This window comes from Piliocolobus tephrosceles, chromosome 21 (assembly GCF_002776525.5).
Source record: "Piliocolobus tephrosceles isolate RC106 chromosome 21, ASM277652v3, whole genome shotgun sequence".
NCBI classification, from domain to species: Eukaryota; Metazoa; Chordata; class Mammalia; order Primates; family Cercopithecidae; genus Piliocolobus; species Piliocolobus tephrosceles.
In genome coordinates this window covers 38,690,935-38,711,353 of record NC_045454.1, presented here as the reverse complement: position 1 = coordinate 38,711,353, position 20,419 = coordinate 38,690,935, and the positions used below count along the sequence as shown (strand labels likewise).

Below are 20,419 nucleotides of genomic sequence, written 5' to 3'. Positions count from 1 at the left end.
TGACCTGATCTTGGCTTACTGCAACCTCCACCTCCCGGGTTCAAGCGATTCTCCGGGCTTAGCCTCCTGAGTAGCTGGGATTACAGGCATGCACCACCATGCCCGGCTAATTTTGTATTTTTAGTAGAGACAGGGTTTCGCCATGTTGGCCAGGCTGGTCTCGAACTCCTGACCTCAGAGGATCCACCCACCTCAGCCTCCCAAAGTGCTGGGATTATAGGCGTGAGCCACTGCACCCGGCCGCCATGGGGTTTAAATTTCTACAAAAAGACTGGGGGTGGGGATGTGGAGCTTCCTGTTCATCCCCCACCTCAGCTCTGTTCACTGTGTCCAAATCTAGGATGCCAGCCAAAGAACTGAGATCAAGTGTGGTCTTCAGGAATGGCTTGCTCCAGCTGCAGCACAGCCTGTGCAGTGCAACTTAGGATTCTTTCCAAAAGATACTAAGCAGCAGGCCCCATGTTGGGGAGTCAGGACGGGGGTCTCTGCCCTGACGGAACTCACATCTTTGGGAGGTGACTCCCTGTCCTATTGTGTTCCAGACATCAATGAGTGTGCGTCACCATCAAAAGTGTCTTGCGGAAAGTTCTCGGACTGCAGGAACACGGAAGGGAGCTACCATTGCGTGTGCAACCCGGGGTATGAGCTTGTTTCTGGGGCAAAAACATTCAAGAATGAGAGCGAGAACACGTGTCAAGGTAAGAACCACCCCACGTCCTCTGACTCTCCATCCGTGAGGTTTGGGGTCACCAGAGCCATTCTGGCAGCATCCAGAGAGCAGGGCCTTGGTTATAGGGTCAGTGCCTGGGGTCTGAGATGGGACAGGTGTGCATGTACCTACCCCACCACCCCAGCGAGGCAGAGTGATGTGAGGATTAAGGGCTGACTCTGGGACCAGCTGCCTGGGACAGATCCTGAAAACCAAGTGTACGACATTGGCCAGGATACTTATTCAGAAACTTCTGTCCACATGTGAGATGTGATAACATTATCATGCTTGTAATTCCAGTGCTTTGGGAGGCTGAGGCGGAAGGATCTCTTGAGGCCAGGAGTTCAAGACCAGCCCATAGCAACATAACAAGACCCCACCCCTATAAAAGGGGAGACCAAGGCAGGTAGATTGTTTGAGCCCAGGGGTTCCAGACCAACATAGGCAAGCGGGTGAAATCCTATCTCTACAAAAAAATACCAAAAAAAAAAAAAAAAATTAATTAGCCAGGCATAGTGGCCTGTGCCTGTAGTCCCAGCTACTCAGGAGGCTGAGGTGGGAGGGTTGCTTGAGCCTGGGAAGTCAAGGCTGCAGTGAGCCATGATCAAGCCACTGCACTCCAGCCTGAGTGACAGAGCAAGATCCTGTCTCTAAAAAAAAAAAAGAAGAAAGAAAAAATCAAGCCAAAGCTTTCTTAGAGGCAGGATTTTAAAAAATTAAAAACATTCAATAAAAAAAGAACTGGCTGGGCACAGTGGCTCATGCCTGTAATCCCAACACTTTGGGAGGCCGAGGCTGGCGGATCACAAGGTCAGGAGTTTGAGACCAGCCTGATCAACATGATGAAACCCCCATCTCTACTAAAAATACAAAATTAGCCAGACGTGGTGGCGGGCACCTGTAATCCCAGCTACCAGCTACTCGGGAGGCTGAGGTAGGAGAATCGCTTGAACTCAGGAGGTGGAGGTTGCAGTGAGCCGAGATCGTGCCACTGTACTCCAGCCTGGGCGACAGAGTGAGACTCTGTCTCAAAAAAAAAAAAAAGATAGGTCAGGTGCCATGGCTCACGCCTGTAATCCCAACACTTTGGGAGGCCATGGTGGTAGGATCACTTCACTTGAGGCTGGGAGTTCAAGACCAGCCTGGGTAACATATCAAGACCCCATCTCTATAAAAACAAAAATATAGACAAGGGGAAGAAAGAGTCCTTATCTTTTATTTGTTTTGTTTGTTTGTTTGTTTTTGAGACGGAGTCTCACCCTGTCACCCAGGCTGGAGTGCAGTAGTGTGATCTTGGCTCACTGCAACCTCTGCCTCCTGGGTTCAAGTAATTCTCATGTCTTAACCTCTCAATTACCTGGGATTACAGGCGTGAGCCACCATGCCCAGGCTGAGTCCTTATCTTTTAAAGATTAAAAACAAAAGTAGCTTTGACTTTTGTTAAATGTATGGCCTTGGACAAGTTACTTTGCACCTCAGTTTACCAATCTATAAAAGAGGAATAATGGGCCGGGCGCGGTGGCTCAAGCCTGTAATCCCAGCACTTTGGGAGGCCGAGACAGGCGGATCACGAGGTCAGGAGATCGAGACCATCCTGGCTAACCCGGTGAAACCCCGTCTCTACTAAAAAAATACAAAAAAAAAAACTAGCCAGGCGAGGTGGCGGGCGCCTGTAGTCCCAGCTACTCGGGAGGCTGAGGCAGGAGAATGGCATAAACCCGGGAGGCGGAGCTTGCAGTGAGCTGAGATCCGGCCACTGTACTCCAGCCTGGGCGACAGAGCGAGACTGTCTCAAAAGAAAAAAAAAAAGAGGAGTAATGGCATTTACCTACAAAAGTATTTAACAGGCTGGGCACAGTGGCTCACACTTGTAATCCTAGTACTCTGGAAGGCCGAGGCAGGTGGATCATCTGAGGTCTGGAGTTCAAGACCAGCCTGGCCAACATGGCGAAACCCCGTCTCTACTAAAAATACAAAAATTAGCTGGGTGTGGTGGTGCATGCCTGTAATCCCAGCTACTTGGGAGGCTAAGGCACGAGAGTCGCTTGATCCTGAGAAGCAGAGGTTGCAGTGAGCCAAGGTCACAGCACTGCACTCCAGCTTAGGTGACAGAGCAAAACTCCATTTCAAAAAAAAAAGACTGGACACGGTGGCTCACGCCTGTAATCCCAGCACTTTGGGAGGCTGAGGCGGGTGGATCACGAGGTCAGGAGATTGAGACCATCCTGGCTAACACAGTGAAACCCCGTTTCTACTAAAAATACAAAACATTAGCCGGGCATGGTGGCGGGCGCATGTAGTCCCAGCTACTCGGGAGACAAAGTCAGGAGAATGGCGTGAAGCCAGGAGCGGAGGTTGCAGTGAGCCGATATTTCGCCACTGCACTCCAGCCTGGGCAACAGAGTGAGACTCCATCTGAAAAAAAAAGAAAAAAAAAAGCACTTAAAAGCTCCTGGCGGCCGGGCGCGGTGGCTCAAGCCTGTAATCCCAGCACTTTGGGAGGCCGAGACGGGCGGATCACGAGGTCAGGAGATCGAGACCATCCTGGCTAACACGGTGAAACCCCGTCTCTACTAAAAACTACAAAAAACTAGCCGGGCGAGGTGGCGGCGCCTGTAGTCCCAGCTACCGGGAGGCTGAGGCAGGAGAATGGCGTAAACCCAGGAGGCGGAGCTTGCAGTGAGCTGAGATCTGGCCACTGCACTCCAGCCTGGGCCACAGAGCGAGACTCCATCTCAAAAAAAAAAAAAAAAAAAAAAGCTCCTGGCTTGCAGAATGTGCTCTATCAGCAATGGCTATTGGGGATTTTATTGTAATTCTGATCTGATGCACCCCTAGGGTGGGTACTGTAGGGTGCGAGATCAGAGAGCAGCTGCAAGGCTCTAACGCTGCACAGAGGCCACAGCTTTTGCTATGGTCTTGCTTGAGGCCATCGCTCAGGCCAGGAGAAACTGGAACTCCAGGCTTTGCCTCTTTTCCAGGGAAGCTGTTTGGGCAGGGGAGGGGCTTCCAGGATCCATAGGGGCAGATGGGAGCCAGCAGTGGGCAGCTGAGAGCAACGACCCATTCAAAGAGAGGGCGTTAGTGCAGGGTACCAAGATCAGGAAGAGGAGTGGCGCAGAGGTGGGAGGTGATGAGACTCAGACTGCAGAGAGAAGAAAGGGCCTGCAGCCCAGATCCCAGCTCCACCTCTCCTGCTCTGCATTCAGGCAGAGTGCAGAGGGACGAAGAGGGAGGTAAGGTGGGGGACAAGACAGAGATGCATGTACCTGGGACGTGAACCTGCATGGAGCCCAGCAGGAGGCTTCTGGCCACCACACTGCTAGTCCCCAGGGGCCCTTGCAAGTGGACTTTGTGTTGCCCCACATGCATGTGACTTGGCCAGAGGACAGAGTCTTCATGTGAATGGGAAAAAGATCCCCCTCTCCCAGTGGACATATTTGACAAACAAATAGTGGACTGGTTTTCAGCCCCTGCTCATCTCACTGGCCCAATGCCTTTGTGCAGTGAGCAACCTGCACAACTGTACTTGGCAATCATGTTTTCCTCCTAGGGTGCCCCGGCTAGGGGTGCTGCCCACCCGCTGCTATGAGCCCCCTGCATGGGATGGTGGTTGTGGTTATGGAGGAGGTGTGTTGCTGTGTTAGAAACAGGCCTGGGCTGAGAGAAGGGGACTCAGTCAGGCAGCTGGGCAGAGACGTGGACAGCAGGGCTGAGGTGATAGAGGGACCTCCACGGACATCAAGGCAGGTGATGGAGACAGCAGCCTGCTGGTTTGGAGCAGGACCTATCACCAAAGGTGAGAAGCTCAGAGGGGCCTGAGCCCCTCCCTTTAACCCTCGGCACTCCAGGCTTCACTATTGCACCTGAGGACACGTGCACCCAATGTCACAGCCCATGGGGCCTCTGACATCCGCGCCAGAGACCTGGGGTGGCTTGCTCCACTCCTCACCCCACTGTCTCCAGGCGTCTCAGGGCCATCCTAGACACCTGATCACCCATCTTTGTCCCAACCCTGAGACTCAGGAGCCTCCACAGGGGACCACATCGGAAGCTTGGAACATCCCCCTGCCCATCTAGCATCTTATTTGCATAAAATAAAAGGGGCCAGCACTCAGGATATTTCATGGGCTCATGACATGGCGTGGGGTGGCGCATTCCAGTGCAGTATCCATCCTTTCCGCCATCACCGGGGACTGCCAGGATGAGACTTGCTGCCACTGGGGCTCACATGAGCTCAGCCACACCTGGAACCCCTCTGACATCCATTCCTACCATAATGAACCCCAAAACCCTGTCCAGAATCTCAGGAGGAGGGAATCTCAGCCAATAACCTTGCTTGGAGAAGATGCCTCCTGACCGTCTTCCTGGCCATTTCGCCCTCATCCATTTCCCCATTCAAGGCTCCACCTTCACCCACTCTGATAATTCCTGGGCCTAAACGCATCTCCAATGACCAAAGCTTGGGAGGATGCTGTGGCCAGGGGTGGGCAGGGTGACATGAACCCCACAAATGGATTCAGAGGGCCGGGTGCCGTGACTCGTGCCTGGAATCCCAGCACTTTGGGAGGCTAAGGTGGAAGGATCGCTTGAGGTCAGGAGTTCGAGAGCAGCCTGACCAACATGGTGCAACCCTGTCTCTACTAAAAATAGAAAAATTAGCTGGGCGCAGTGGTGTGCACCTGTAATCCCAGCTACTCAGGAGGCGGAGGCAGGGGAATTGCTTGAACCCGCGAGGCGGAGGTTGCAGTGAGCTGAGATCACATCACTGCACTCCAGCCTGGGCGACAGAGAGAGACACTGCCTCAAAAAAAAAAAAAAAAAAAAAACAGGATTGGATGAAGGAAGTGGTTCCAGCCTGGACTAGATGGCAAGAGTGTCACCGGGGACCATCGCCCCAGGCCTGATCCTCTCCTGAGCCCAGTCCTGGTCTGGACCACTTGGGGACAGAGATGGAAGCTTGAACCCCATTCAGCAGGGCCCACAGGTCTCCATCCCTGGTGGACTGACAAGGGACGAGAGGACAGATACATCTGCTGCCCCTCACCCATCGGCACCTGTGCCCTCTCCACCCACAAGCCCCCGCTCATGGCCAGCTCTGCTCAGATATGGATTCTCACCACATCCTGCTATTTCCATACCCGTAGATCCCTTCCTGGGGATCAGAAAAAAGCATCTTTGTAGACTTGGGGCTACTTGGCTGGACATCAGTCCCCACTGTCCACCCCAGCCTGGTGCCCACTGTCCAGGCAGCCCTAGCCTGTCCCGCACCATCTCTCACTCACCCCACCCCTGCCATTGCACTGAATCATGGGGGCCCTGGCTCAGGGAGGGGTCTTGGCCCATGCCCATGAAGCTGGGCTGTCAGAGCTAGTGTGGATGGGAGAGCGCCGTCCTGCCAGGACCACCAGGATTCTGAGAATTTGGCCAGCGAGCTGCCATCCTGGGGGAGTCAGGCCCAGAGCCACCGTTGGGAGCCAAGACGCGTCCTGTCCAGGCGCACGGCATGTCCCTTGCATTTGGTTCTCAGCAAGGCCCCACCCTGGCCTTTGCTCGGAATCCTCAGGCTGGGACACACCAGCTTGGAGCTGCCCAGAAAGAGCAGAAGGGAGGACTTGGCTGCTTCCGGCCACATCTGGACAACAGAGGGCCTGGGCCACCACCCTCACCATAGGATGCCTCTGTGTGGATTGGAAAAGGGAGGAGACAGTGGTGCCTTCCAGATGCTTCCGTGCCAGGAAACATGGCGGACCCTCAGCCCCGAAAGCTGCTCACAGCTACGGGCATCCTTCACCCTCTCCTTCCTCTTGCAGACATGGACGAATGTCAGCAGAACCCAAGGCTCTGTAAAAGCTACGGCACCTGCGTCAACACCCTCGGCAGCTACACCTGCCAGTGTCTGCCTGGCTTCAAGTTCAAACCTGAGGACCCGAAGCTCTGCACAGGTAGAGGCCCCGGGAAGACGCTGTGAGGCTGGACGGGAGCTGGGGATGGAGCCGAGGCAGGTCCTGCAAAGCAGCCGAGGAGGAGGGAGAAGATGCGCAGGTTCCCACAAGGTCAAGGACCTGCTAAGCCCCTGCCTAAGGATTCACCTCCCAGGAAGGTCCCACCACACGGCAGGGAGGCGGCAGGGCCTCTGGGGCTTGGAGTGCCCTTGTGGGCCCCCAGACCTCACCCCTTCCTCGTCTGTCACGTGTGAGTGGAAGAAGGTGTCACTTCCAGTTCTGAGAAGGGGAACCTCCACTATGACCAGGGAGGGAGCTGATGAGAGGTTTTAGTTTTTAGTCATGGAAGTCTGGCTCCCATGACTCAGTTTTCCTTTTGCTTTCACCTCCTATAAACTGGGGACCATGGTCCCTGCTGTGCCCTTCTGGTAGGCAGACCATCATAAGATGCTTTGAAGGTGAAGCTGAAGGTCACCAGGTGGTGACACGTGCAATAGTGGTCTTCAGTCCGGGGCAATGAAAAGACAGGGAAGTGGGTGCAGTGAGTGGAGGGCAGGCCTGGGCTGGTGAGGGACAGGGTTTGACCCTCTGGCTCTGTCCTCAGATGTGAATGAATGCACCTCCGGACAAAACCCATGCCACAGCTCCACCCACTGCCTCAACAACGTGGGCAGCTATCAGTGCCGCTGCCGCCCGGGCTGGCAACCGATTCCGGGCTCCCCCAATGGCCCAAACAATACCATCTGTGAAGGTCGAGAGCTCAGATCCCACGTTCCCAGAGACCCACAAACATCTAATCACATGTTCAATGGCACCTCACAAACCAAGCGGAACGAACGCTGGAGGCGCCCGGCTGTGCCAGGCGCTCGTTCTTCTGAGGCTAGATGAGAAAAGAGCAGGGGTCCCCGGGAAGAAGCTGGGGTACTGAGGGGGGAGGCTCAGGGGGACCCCAGGCAACAGCTGATGACTCACTGGGAGGAAGACGTTTCCTCATATTTGTAACCTGCACATCTGCACGGGGCACACCTGCTGTGCCCAGGCCTCTCCACGCTCCCATAACCCAGCGTCCGCCACTCCAAGGGGGGCACTAATGCCGAGAGAATGAGCTGGGGGCACAGACAGGAGACAGGACCCTCTCTGGGCTCGGACAGGGCCTGACCCCCTTCTTCCTGTCCTCAGATGTGGACGAGTGCAGCTCCGGTCTGCATCAGTGTGACAATTCCACCGTCTGCTTCAACACCGTGGGTTCATACACCTGCCGCTGCCGCCCAGGCTGGGAGCCCAAGCAGGGAATCCAGAATAACCAAAAGGACACTGTCTGTGAAGGTACGACCTGACCCTAGAAGCTCCCCAACCCCCAACACACACACAGACACTCTCCCGCCTAATGAGCCGCTTGTCTCGTTCCCTGCAGAGATGACTTTCCCCACCTGGACCCCGCCCCCCGGAGTCCACAGCCAGGTGAGTGGCCCCCGCAGGATGAGGTGGCAGGAACTCTGTCCACACAGCACTGCATCTGTCCCCTTGTCCTAAGCTTCCCACCCACCGTCCGGCTCTCTGACCCCCACATCTCCTCTCTCTGCAGACGCTTTCCCAATTCTTCAACAAAGTCCAGGACCTGGGCAGAGACTTCAAGACAAGCTCAGCCAATGTCACCATGCAGGTAAGGGCAGGGCTGGGGGACCCTAGGATAGTGTAGAATCAGCTTGGGGAGGCTTCCATGTGGCCAGAGAGAGTGCCCAACCCAAGCAGGGGCCTCTAGTCAGAGACATACATGCGCATAAGATACCCACACCACAGGCCGGGCGCGGTGGCTCAAGCCTGTAATCCCAGCACTTTGGGAGGCCGAGACGGGCGGATCACGAGGTCAGGAGATCGAGACCATCCTGGCTAACACGGTGAAACCCCGTCTCTACTAAAAAATACAAAAAAAAACTAGCCGGGTGAGATGGCGGGTGCCTGTGGTCCCAGCTACTCGGGAGGCTGAGGCAGGAGAATGGCGTAAACCCGGGAGGCGGAGCTTGCAGTGAGCTGAGATCTGGCCACTGCACTCCAGCCCGGGTGACAGAGCGAGACTCCGTCTCAAAAAAAAACAAAAAAAGATACACACACCACATACAGTATGTACACAAACATATGTACACCTGGACACGTGAAGACACGTGCGCGCGCACACACACACACACACCAGGTATAATGGCAACAGAGTGCAGCACTTAAGAACCTGGAGATGGGCCACAGGAGTTCAAATCCCCCCATTGCCACTTTTTGCTGTGTGATCTCAGGCAAGTGAGCCGCCCTCTTTGGGCCTCGGTTTCCTCATCTGTTTTTGGGGTTGTGGTGGTTTTCTTTTTGTTTTTGTTTGTGTGTTTTTTTTTTGGAGACAAGGTCTGGCTCTGTTGCCCATTCTGGAGGGCTGTGACACGATCATGGCTCCCTGCAGCCTCAATCTCCCTGGCTTAAGTGACCCTCCCACCTCAGCCTCCCAAGTAGCTGGGACCAAAGGCACGCACCACCATGCCTGGCTAATTTATTTATTTATTATTTATTTATTTAATATATTTATAGATGGGGGTCTTGCTATGTTGCCCAAGCTGGTCTCGAACCCCTGGGCTTAAGTGATCCTCCTGCCTCGGCCTCCCAACGTGCTAGGATCACAGGCATGAGCCACTGTGCGTGGCCTCATCTGCAACACAGGCATGAAAATAATGCCTCCTTTATATAGTCAGTGTGAAGGGTAAATAAACTAATAGCGGTAAGACTCAGAGAACAGTACCTGACACATGATAAGCCTTATGGAAAGGCTTTCCCGGCCAAGCACGGTGGCTCCCGCCTATAATCCCAGCACTTTGGGAGGCTGAGGCAGGCGGATCACCAAAGGTCAAGAGTTTGAGACCAGCCTGGCCAACATGGTGAAACCCCATCTCTACCAAAAATACAAAAATTAGCTGGGCGTGGTGGTGTGTACCTGTAATCCCAGCTACTCAGGAGGCTGAGGCAAGAGATTGGCTTAAACCTGGGAGGGGAGGTTGCAGTGAGCCGAGACTGCGCCACTGCACTCCAGTCAGGGCAACAAGAGTAAGACTTTGTCTTAAAAAAAAAAAAAAAGTTTTCCCATATGTGTTTAGCACCGTAGAAAAATGATGTGAGCCACTTAACATCATTTTAACTTTTCCAGTGGGTAGATTATTTATTTAGTTAGTTTTAGAGATACGGTCTTGCTTTGTCACCCAGGCTGGAGTGCAGTGGCACAATGACAGCTCACTCCATTCTCAACCTCCTGGGCTCAAGCGATCCTCCCGCCTCAGTCTCCCAAGTATTAAGAGCTGAGACTACAGGTGTGAGCCACTGTGCCTAATTTTTTCATTTTTTGTAGAGATGAGGGTCTTGCTACGTTGCCCAAGCTGTTCTTGAATTCCTGGATTCAAGTGATCCTCCCACCTCAGCCTCCGAAAGTACTGGAAGTACAGGTGTGCACCACCATGCCTGTTGTCCAATGACTACACTTTATAAAGTAAAAATAAAGTTAAATTAAAGTTAAGAGGCCGGGCGCAGTGGCTCAAGCCTGTAATCCCAGCACTTTGGGAGGCCGAGACGGGTGGATCACGAGGTCAGGAGATCGAGACCATCCTGGCTAACACGGTGAAACCCCGTCTCTACTAAAAAATACAAAAAATTAGCCGGGCGAGATGGCGGGCGCCTGTAGTCCCAGCTACTCGGGAGGCTGAGGCAGGAGAATGGCGGGAACCCGGGAGGCGGAGCTTGCAGTGAGCCGAGATTGTGACACTGCACTCCGTCTCAAAAAAAAATAAATAAATAAAATAAAAATAAAATAAAGTTAAGATTGCAGGCCAGGCATGGTGGCTCAAGTCTGTAATCCCAGCACTTTGGGAGGCTGAGGCGGGCAGATCAAGAACTGAGGTCAGGAGTTCAAGACCAGCCTGGCCAACATGGTGAAACCCCGTCTCTAAAATAACAAAAAAATTAGCCGGGCATGGTGGCGGGAACCTGTAGTCCCAGCTACTAGGGTGACTGAGGCAGGAGAATCACTTGAACCCGGGAGTGGGAGGTTGAAATGAGCCAAGATTGTGCCACTGCACTCCAACCTGGGAGACAGAGTGAGACTCAGTCTCAGATAAATAAATAAATAAAGTTAAGATTGCATTTAACCCAATAGATCCAACGTATTAACCACTTTAACATGGAATGATTTTTTGTTTTGTTTTGTTTTGTTTTGTTTTTGAGACGGAGTTTCGCTCTGTTGCCTAGGCTGGAGTGCAGTGGCACCATCTCGGCTCACTGCAAGCTCCGCCTCCAAGGTTCATGCCATTCTCCCGCCTCAGCCTTCCAAGTAGCTGGGACTACAGGCGCCGCCCACCATGCCTGGCTACTTTTTTGTATTTTTAGTAGAGACGGGGTTTCACCATGTTAGCCAGGATGGTCTCGATCTCCTGACCTCGTGATCTGCCCGCCTCAGCCGCCCCAAGTGCTGGGATTACAGGTGTGAGCCACTGCACCCAACCAAAGTTATTGTTTTTGTTTTGCTTTGTTTTGTTTTGAGACAGAGTTTCGCTCTTGTTGCCCAGGCTGGAGTGCAATGGCATGATCTTGCCTCACGGAAACCTCCGCCTCCCGATTCAAGCAAGTCTCCTGCCTCAGCCTCCTGAGTAGCTGGGATTACAGGCATGCACCACCACGCCCGGCTAATTTTGTATTTTTAGTAGAGATGGGGTTTCTCCATGTTGGTCAGGTTGGTCTCGAACTCCCGAGCTCAGGTGATCCACCCGCCTTGGCCTCCCAAAGTGCTGGGATTACAGGCGTGAGCCACCATGCCTGGCCGGGAATTATTTTTTTTAAACCCTGAGATATTTTGTATTCTTTTTCTTAGAATAAGTCTTTGAAATCTGTTGTGTATTTTACACTTCAGAGCAGGTTCCGATGCATTAAAAGTGCTGGACAGAGTTAGAACAGAGCCTGCCGGGGATGGTGGTGGCCACCTGTAATCCCAGCTACTGGGGAGGCAGGAGGATTCCTTGAGCCCAGGAGTGGGAGCCTGCAGTGAGCTAGGATTGCCCCACTGCACTCCAGACTGGGTGACACAGCAAGAGCCCGTCTTTAAAAATAAAATAAGGCCGGGCGCGGTGGCTCAAGCCTGTAATCCCAGCACTTTGGGAGGCCGAGACGGGCGGATCACAAGGTCAGGAGATCGAGACCATCCTGGCTAACACAGTGAAACCCCCGTCTCTACTAAAAAAATACAAAAAACTAGCCGGGCAAGGTGGCGGGCGCCTGTAGTCCCAGCTACTCGGGAGGCTGAGGCAGGCGACTGGCGTAAACCCGGGGGGCGGAGCTTGCAGTGAGCTGAGATCTGGCCACTGCACTCCAGCCTGGGCGACAGAGCGACACTCTGTCTCAAAAATAAATAAATAAATAAAATAAAATAAAATAAAAAAATAAAATAAAAGGTTGAGTGTGGTGGCTCACGCCTATAATTCCAACACTTTGGGAGGCCAAGGTGGGCAGATCTCTTGAGTCCAGGAGTTCGAGACCAGCCTGGGCAACATTGTGAAATCCATCTCTATAAAACAGTACAAAAATTGCCGGGCGCAGTGGCTCACACCTGTACTCCCAGCACTTTGGGAGGCAGAGGCGGGTAGATCATCTGAGGTCAGGAGTTCGAGACCAGCCTGGCCAACATGGTGAAACCCCATCTCTACTAAAAATATAAAAATTAGCTGGGCATGGTAGTGGACACTTGTGATCCCAGCTACTCAGGAGGCTGAGGCAGGAGAATTGCTTGAACCCAGGAGGTGGAGGTTGCAGTGATCCGAGATCGCGCCATTACACTGAAGCCTGAGCAACAGGAGTGAAACTCCATCTCCAAAAAAAAAAAAAAAAAAAAATTACAAAAACTAGCCGGGTGTGGTGGCACGCTTCTGTAGTCCCAGCTACTCAGAAAGTTGAAGTGGGAGGATCGCTTGAGTCTGGGAGGCGGAGGTTGCAGTGAGCTATGATTATGCCACTGCACTCCAGCCTGGGAGACGGACCGAGACCCTGTCTCAGAAAAAGAAAAAAAAAGAACAGAAAATCAAAACAGAGCCTGGCAGGCAGGCTGTGCCCAACCAGTGTTAAGCACTGTGATTCATACATACATGGAGGCATATACTCAATCCGCCACTTGTTATCTGGTTACTGCACGATCTCAGTGATTCCCTTGTGCCTGTGGGTCTCCAGGGTGTCCCCTGGTGGGCAGGGGGGTGAGATCCAGGTCCTTCAGGCAACTCCTGTGGTCCCATGCTCCAGCGATTCTGTCACCCGCCACCCCCTAGAACCTCGTCAAATTGGTGGACGAACTGATGGAAGCTCCTGGGGATATAGAGGCCCTGGCCCCACCTGTCCGGCACCTCATAGCCACCCAACTGCTCTCAAACCTTGAAGATATCCTGAGAATCCTGGCCAAGACCCTGCCTGAAGGCCCCTTCACCTACCTTTCCCCTTCGAACACAGGTGAGACCTTGGCCTGCCCTGCCCCAACCCTGGGCCCCACCTGGTACCTGGGGTCCCCTCAGTACTCTGAGGGGGTACTGCCCCTCTCCCCTCAGAGCTGACCCTGATGATCCAGAAGCAGGGGGACAAGAACGTCACTATGGGTCAGAGCAATGCACGCATGAAGCTGAATTGGGCTGTGGCAGCTGGAGCCAAGGACCCAGGTAGCAGTGGCCGTCTGGAGCGGAAGCCCGTGGGAGAGAGATGGAGGAGCTGGGATGGGGCCAGGGTGAGGTTCAGAATATGGAACAACTGACTGGGCATGCCTGCAATCCCAGCATTTTGGGAGGCAGAGGTGGGTAGATCGCTTGAGCTCAGAAGTTCAAGACCAGCCTGGGCAACATGGTGAAACCTGGTCTCTACAAAAAATACAAAAATTAGCTGGGTGTGGTGGCCTGTGCCCGTAGTCCCAATTACTCGGGAGGCTGAAGTGAGAGGATCAATTGAGCCCGGGAAGTTAAGGCTGCTATGAGCTATGATCACGCCAAAGCACTCCAGCCTGGGCGACATAGTGAGACCCTGTCTAAAAAAAAAAAAAAAAAAAAGCCAGGCGCAGTGGCTCATGCCTGTAGTCCTAGCACTTTGGGAGGCTGAGGCAGGTGGATCACCCGAGGTCAGGAGTTTGAGACCAGCCTGGCCAAAATGGTGAAACCCGGTCTCTGCTAAAAATACAAAAATTAGCTGGGTGTGGTGGCAGGCGCCTTTCATCCCAGCTACTCGGGAGGCTGAGGCAGAAGAATCACTTGAACCTGGGGAGTGGAGGTTGCAGTGAGCTGAGATTGCATCACTGCACTCCAGCCTGGGCGAAAGTGCGAAACTCCGTCTCAAAAAAAAAATTAAAAAAGGAACAGCTAGAAACTGACTCATCGGGAGAGGCTCCTGGCGTCATCGTGGTGGGCTGGCTGAGCCTGAGTTGGGCCATCCTGGGAGGGAGGATAGAGCATGGGAGGAGGACAATAGGAGTAGGCAGCAAGCGTGTCTGTTCCCCAGGCCCCGCCGTGGCGGGCATCCTCTCCATCCAGAACATGACGACGTTGCTGGCCAATGCCTCCTTGAACCTGCATTCCAAGAAGCAAGCTGAGCTGGAGGAGATCTATGAAAGTAACATCCGTGGTGTCCGACTCAGACGCCTGTCGGCCGTCAACTCCGTCTTTCTGAGCCACAACACCACCAAGGAACTCAACTTCCCCATCCTGTTTGCCTTCTCCCACCTTGAGTCCTCCGGTGGGGAGGAGGGAAGAGACCCTCCTGCCAAGGTCTCTGCTCACTCTGCTCACTCTGCTCCTTCCTCAAAGATAACTCAGGGTCTTTGCATGTGCTGGGCCCCTCCCTGTAAAGCTCTTTCCCCATGTGACTCCGTTTTTTATGATTCCGGTCTTCTCATTTGGGCCTTCCCTGACCTCATTACTTATTTACTTATTTTATTTATTTTATTTTATTTTACTTTTTGTTTTATTTTATTTTTTTGAGACAGAGTCTCACTCTGTCGTCCAGGCTGGAGTGCAGTGGCACGTTCTCGGCTCGCTGCAATCCCTGCCTCCTGGGTTCAAGCGATTCTCCTGCCTCAGCCTCCCGAGTAGCTGGGATTACAGGCATGTGCCACCACGCCTGGCTAATTTTGTATTTTTAGCAGAGACGGGGTTTCTGCATGTTGGTCAGGCTGGTCTCAAACTCCTGACCTCAGTTGATCCACCCGCCTCAGCCTCCCAAAGTGCTAGGATTACAGGCATGAGCTACCATGCCCGGTCTTTCTTTTCTTATTTATTTATATTTTTAGACAGGAGGGTCTCACTCTGTGGCCCAGGCTGGAGTGCAGTGGCACGATTATAGCTCACTGCAACCTTCAACTCCTGGACTCAACCCTCTGGCCTCAGAGTTTTGAGTAGCTGAGGCTACAGGCATGCACCACCACTCCCAGTTAACTTTTTTATTTTTGATAGAGACAGGGATCTCACTATGTTTCCCAGGATGGTCTAGAATTCTTGGGCTCCAGTGATCCTCCTGCCTCAGCCTCCTGAGTAGCTGGGACTTTAAGTGTGCACTACTATGCCCAGTTAATTAAAAAAAAATTTTTTTTTAATGGAGATGGAGGTCTCGCTATGTTGCCAAAGCTGGTCTCGAACTCCTGGCCTCAAGCAATCCTCTCACCTTGGCCTTCCAAAGTGCTGGAATTACTTACAGGTGAGAGCCACCACGCCTGGCCACCTCCTAATGTACTATGTATGTTACTTATTCATTAGGTTTATGATATAATCTGCCTCTCCCACTTTTTTTTGTTTTTTTTTTGAAATGGAGTTTCACTCTTGTCACCCAGGCTGGAGTGCAGTTGTTCAATCTCGGCTCACTGCAAACTCTACCTCCCAGGTTCAAGCGATTCTCCTGCCTGGGACACCCGAGTAGCTGGGATTACAGGTGCTTGCCACCACGCGCAGCTAATTTTTGTATTTTTTAGTAAGAGACAGGGTTTTGCCATGTTGGCCAGGCTGGTCTCAAACTCCTGACCTCAGGTGATCCGCCCGCTTCGGCCTCCCAAAGTGCTGGGATTACAGGCATGAGCCACTGTGCCCGGCCACCTCTCCCACTCTTATGTCAACCTCACAAGGGTAGGTGCTTGTGTCTGCAGTGTTCACTGCTGTGTCTCCAAACTGTTACATTCAGTAGGCGCTCAGTCAATACTCATCTAGTAAACAAGCAGCCCTCTTGGGCTCAGCGCAAGCCCAGGACCTAAGAGTGAGCTCCAGGCCAACCTCTCTGACCACCCCCATCTGCCCACAGGACGTGATGCCTGGGCCACGGCAGGAGCTGATCTGTGCCTTCTGGAAGAGTGACAGCAACAGGGGAGGGCACTGGGCCACCGAGGGCTGCCAGGTGCTGGGCAGCAAGAACGGCAGCACCACCTGCCAATGCAGCCACCTGAGCAGCTTTGCGATCCTCATGGCTCATTATGACCTGGAGGTAAGCAACTGGGGCCATCCTCAAGTGCCCACAGGTAACAAGGTCCAGCAGCAACCAGACAGGCAGCTAGTTCTCCATGGAGCCCTGCTGGTTGCTCAGATATGTCTGCATGGTTGCACAGCCCAGGTGTCCCCACATCATACCCCTCGCATCCTCTTCCTTTGGCCTCTTCTCTACAACCCAGCAACTATACATTGGGTGCAGCCAGTAGCTCCTCTGCCTGTCCATCCTGTACCAATTGTGAGATGTCAAGTAAAAGCTCCCCGTGTAGAGCATTCCAAGGGAGCACCACTTGCCCTTTTTATTTCAGACGGAGTCTTACTCTGTCGTCCAGGCTGGAGGGCAGTGATGCAATCTCAGCTAGTGAGGTTCAAGGGATTCTCCTGCCTTAGCCTCCCGAGTAGCTGAGATTACAGGCGTGCACCACCATGCCTGAGTAATGTTTGTATTTTTAATAGAGACAGGGTTTCACCATGTTCCCCGGGCTAGTCTTGAACTCCTGACCTCAGGTGATCCACCCGCCTTGGCCTCCCTAAGTGCTGGGATTACAGGTGTGAGCCACCATGCCGGCTTTTAAAAAAATTTTTATTTTATATTTTATTTTATTTTATTTTTTGAGACAGAGTCTTGCTCTGTCGCCCAGGCTGGAGTGCAGTGGTGTGATCTTGGCTCACTGCAACCTCTGCCTCCCATGTTCAAGCGATTCTCCTGCCTCAGCCTCCCAAATAGCTGGGATTACAGGTGCACGCCACCATGCCCAGGTAATTTTTGTATTTTTAGTAGAGGCGGGGTTTCACCATGTTGGGCAGCCTGGTCTTGAACTCCTGACCTCAGGTGATCCGCCCACCTCAGCCTCTCAAAGTGCTAGGATTACAGGTGTGAGCCACCGCACTCAGCTTGGAGCACCACTTTCTGTATGTGACTTCAGTAGGATCCATAGTTAAGCTGGGCCTTGTCGAAAACTGCAATTAGGCGGAGAAAGGGGGCGCCTGTGGTCCAGGCCAAAGGCCCAGCAAGCACAAAAATGTGAAATCCCTAGACTCCCCTGCCAGCTGGTAAGTGTGGCCAGATCTAGGAGGGACAAGGGAGGAGGTCAGAGAGGTGGGTCCGTCAGAGTGTTGGCGGAAAAGGGACCACAAAGAGGGCAGGAAGGCCTCAGACCCTGAAGAAACCCTGAGCACCCGGTGCCACTCCTAGGACTGGAAGCTGACCCTGATCACCAGGGTAGGACTGGCGCTGTCACTCTTCTGCCTGCTGCTGTGCATCCTCACCTTCCTGCTGGTGCGGCCCATCCAGGGCTCGCGCACCACCATACACCTGCACCTCTGCATCTGCCTCTTCGTGGGCTCCACCATCTTCCTGGCCGGCATCGAGAACGAAGGCGGCCAGGTAAGGTCCCGCCGGATCCCGCCTGAGCTCTGGGGTCAGGGAGGCCTGGGAGGAGTTATTCCCGCCCACTCCCGGGGCTCGGTCGGGTAGGCGGGCCCTGGAGGCATGAGGCCCCGCCCCTGCCCAGGATCTGGCCCCGCCCGCCGGGGGGGGGTCGGGTTCTCTTTAAAGGGCGCTGGCCTTGGAGCCGCCTGGCCATGCCCCGAGTCCCCGCTCGCTTCTATAAGCGTTGTTGGGGATGGGCCCTGGAGGGGAGCCTGGCCCGGCTCCAGACCCGCCCACCCTTCGGCTGTGGTCCCGCCCACTCTGGGGCCCTGGCGCCGCATGCCCCGCCCCACGCTGACGTCGCCTCGCCCCTCCGTCCCCGCCCCGCAGGTGGGGCTGCGCTGCCGCCTGGTGGCCGGGCTGCTGCACTACTGCTTCCTGGCCGCCTTCTGCTGGATGAGCCTCGAGGGCCTGGAGCTCTACTTTCTTGTGGTGCGCGTCTTCCAGGGCCAGGGCCTGAGTACGCGCTGGCTCTGCCTGATCGGCTATGGCGTGCCCCTGCTCATCGTGGGCGTCTCGGCTGCCGTCTACAGCAAGGGCTACGGCCGCCCCAGATAGTGAGTGCAACGAGGTGGGGCAGGGGGAGGGCGGGGTGCTAGGCCAGGGGCTCACAAGCAGTGCCACGCACGATGTCCAGCTGCCCTCGGTTCTGCTTCTGGCTTCCTGGGGCACTGATGGGACCCCTCCCTTACCTCCCAGCTGCTGGCTGGACTTTGAGCAGGGCTTCCTCTGGAGCTTCCTGGGACCTGTGACCTTTATCATTTTGGTAAGTGCCCACTCCCCCTCCACCAAAGCCCAAGGTCCATGGGTCCAGGCCGGCCTGGACCATCGCTCTTGCCCTCTAACCCACAATCTGCTCCCCGCCCAGTGCAATGCTGTCATTTTCGTGACTACCGTCTGGAAGCTCACTCAGAAGTTTTCTGAAATCAATCCAGACATGAAGAAATTAAAGAAGGCGAGGTGAGAGGAGGGGCTGGGAGGACTTGGAGGCAGGGCCGGGGTGAGGGGGATGAAGCTGGAGGTGATGTGGGGGCCCACGCTGCAACCCCCCTCCCCGCAGGGCGCTGACCATCACGGCCATCGCGCAACTCTTCCTGTTGGGCTGCACCTGGGTCTTTGGCCTGTTCATCTTCGACGATCGGAGCTTGGTGCTGACCTATGTGTTCACCATCCTCAACTGCCTGCAGGGCGCCTTCCTCTACCTGCTGCACTGCCTGCTCAACAAGAAGGTGGGGGCCTGGGCACGCTGGCACACACCTGTCATCCTCCCACCTACTTGGGAGGCTGAGGGGGGGACTGCTTGAGTCCAGAAGTTCCAGACCAGCCTGGGCAACATAACCAGACGCTGTCTTTACAAAAAAATTCAAAGATAGCCAGGGTGAGGCCAGACAAGGCGGCTCACGCCGGTAGTCCCAACACTTTGGGAGGCCGAGGTGGGCAGATCATCTGAGGTCAGGAGTTTAAGACCAGCCTTGGCCAAAGTGGTGAGTGAAACCCCGTCTCTACTAAAAATATAAAAATTAGCCGGGCAAGGTGGCACATGCCTGTAGTCCCAGCTACTTGGGAGGCTGAGGCAGGAGAATCACTTGAACTGGGAGGCGGCAGTTGCAGTGGGCCAAGATGGCACCATTGCACTCCAGCCTGGGTGACAGTGAGACTCATCTCAAAAAAAGATAGCCGGGTGTGGTGGTGAATACCCATAACCTCAGCTTCTCGGGAGGCTAGGGCAAGAGGATCACTTGGGCCCAGGAGTTCAAGGTTGCAGTAAACTATGATAGTGCCACTGCACTCCAGCCCGGGAGACAGGGGCACCTGATCTCAAAAAAATAACCAAACACAAAAACACCAAGGTGGGGCTAAGGGCAGAGCATGGGGAGGAGCATGCACGGTCCCAGGGCCTGCTCCTGCCCTGACCGGGTGTCTGGGCCAGCAGGTTCGGGAGGAATACCGGAAGTGGGCCTGCCTAGTTGCCAGCGGGAGCAAGTACTCAGAATTCACCTCTACCACGTCTGGCACTGGCCACAATCAGAGCCGGGTAAGGGGCTGCGCCTGGGGCGGGTGTGTGGCCAGGAAGGCACCAGGGCTGGCAGTACTCAGGCCTCACTGGGCTCTCCTCTCCAGGCCCTCAGGGCGTCAGAGTCTGGCATATGAAAGCACATGGTTCCGGACGGTCCAGCAGCTCCTGTGGCCGCAGCAGCTTTGTACAGGAAGACCGACCATCCTCCCTTCGTCCACCGCTCTGCTCCCTCCACCCTCCCTCCCTAAGCCCCATGTGTGTCACCAGGAGGGAGTGGCAGCTATAGTCTGGCACCAAAGCCCAGGACACCCAACGGGGTGGAGCCAGAGCCACTGGTCCTGCTGCTGGCTGCCTCTCTCCTCCACCTTGTGACCCAGGGCAAGTACAGGGGCTGGCCCAGGGCTGCAGCGTGTTGCCCTGGCACCTGGGGCCAGTACTCAGGACAGACTGAGGGCTCTTGTCCCAGCCTGGACTTTTCCTCTCATGTCTGCTGCAGAACTGAAGAGACTAGGTGCTGGGGCTCAGCTTCCTTCTTAAGCTAAGACTGATGTCAGAGGCCCCACGGCAGGGCCCCTTGGGGCCACTGCCTGAGGCTCACGGTACAGAGGCCTGCCTGCCTGCCCAGGCAGGAGGTTCTCACTGTTGTGAAGGTTGTGGATGTTGTGTAATGTGTTTTTATCTGTTCAAACTTTTCAATGTTGACACTTAAAATTAAACACATGCATACAGAAGATGGCCTTGCCTGCTGGTGGTGATTCAGACGCCAGGCCCAGGGTGTCTGTCAAAGGCCAAGATGACCAAGAAACAGATGGT

The 20,419-nt window shown here is 54.3% G+C and overlaps 1 protein-coding gene across 11 annotated transcripts; it reads left to right on the top strand.

Annotated features, from left to right (window-relative positions):
* Positions 1-191: 191 nt before the first annotated feature.
* On the top strand, positions 192-20,339 carry ADGRE5 (adhesion G protein-coupled receptor E5). 11 transcript variants are annotated; one of them, XM_026456994.1, is made up of 18 exons: positions 367-698; positions 1,010-1,111; positions 6,523-6,654; positions 7,259-7,405; positions 7,834-7,980; positions 8,069-8,115; positions 8,240-8,317; positions 12,984-13,161; positions 13,257-13,367; positions 14,191-14,456; positions 15,976-16,155; positions 17,353-17,544; positions 17,920-18,146; positions 18,289-18,355; positions 18,458-18,549; positions 18,650-18,818; positions 19,523-19,624; positions 19,711-20,339. In XM_026456994.1, the coding sequence occupies exons 3-18, from the start codon at positions 6,525-6,527 to the stop codon at positions 19,738-19,740; spliced, it is 2,163 nt and encodes a 720-aa protein (XP_026312779.1). In that variant the 5' UTR covers positions 367-698; positions 1,010-1,111; positions 6,523-6,524; the 3' UTR covers positions 19,741-20,339. The 11 variants fall into 11 exon arrangements, with proteins under 11 accessions (XP_026312781.1, XP_026312780.1, XP_026312778.1 ...); XM_026456993.1 differs by lacking the exon at positions 1,010-1,111 and having other exon boundaries at positions 193-698; positions 13,257-13,364; XM_026456992.2 differs by lacking the exon at positions 1,010-1,111 and having other exon boundaries at positions 193-698.
* The last annotated feature ends 80 nt before the right edge of the window (positions 20,340-20,419 follow it).

Excerpts from the sequence above, each read along its gene's own strand:
- ADGRE5 (XM_026456988.2), top strand. The coding sequence starts at position 4,298 with ATGAGCCCCCTGCATGGGATGGTGGTTGTGGTTATGGAGGAGGTGTGT. Across the intron at positions 14,457-15,975 it reads GAAGAGACCCTCCTGCCAAG|GACGTGATGCCTGGGCCACG; the intron begins GTCTCTGCTCAC and ends ATCTGCCCACAG. Across the intron at positions 17,545-17,919 it reads TCGAGAACGAAGGCGGCCAG|GTGGGGCTGCGCTGCCGCCT; the intron begins GTAAGGTCCCGC and ends CCCGCCCCGCAG.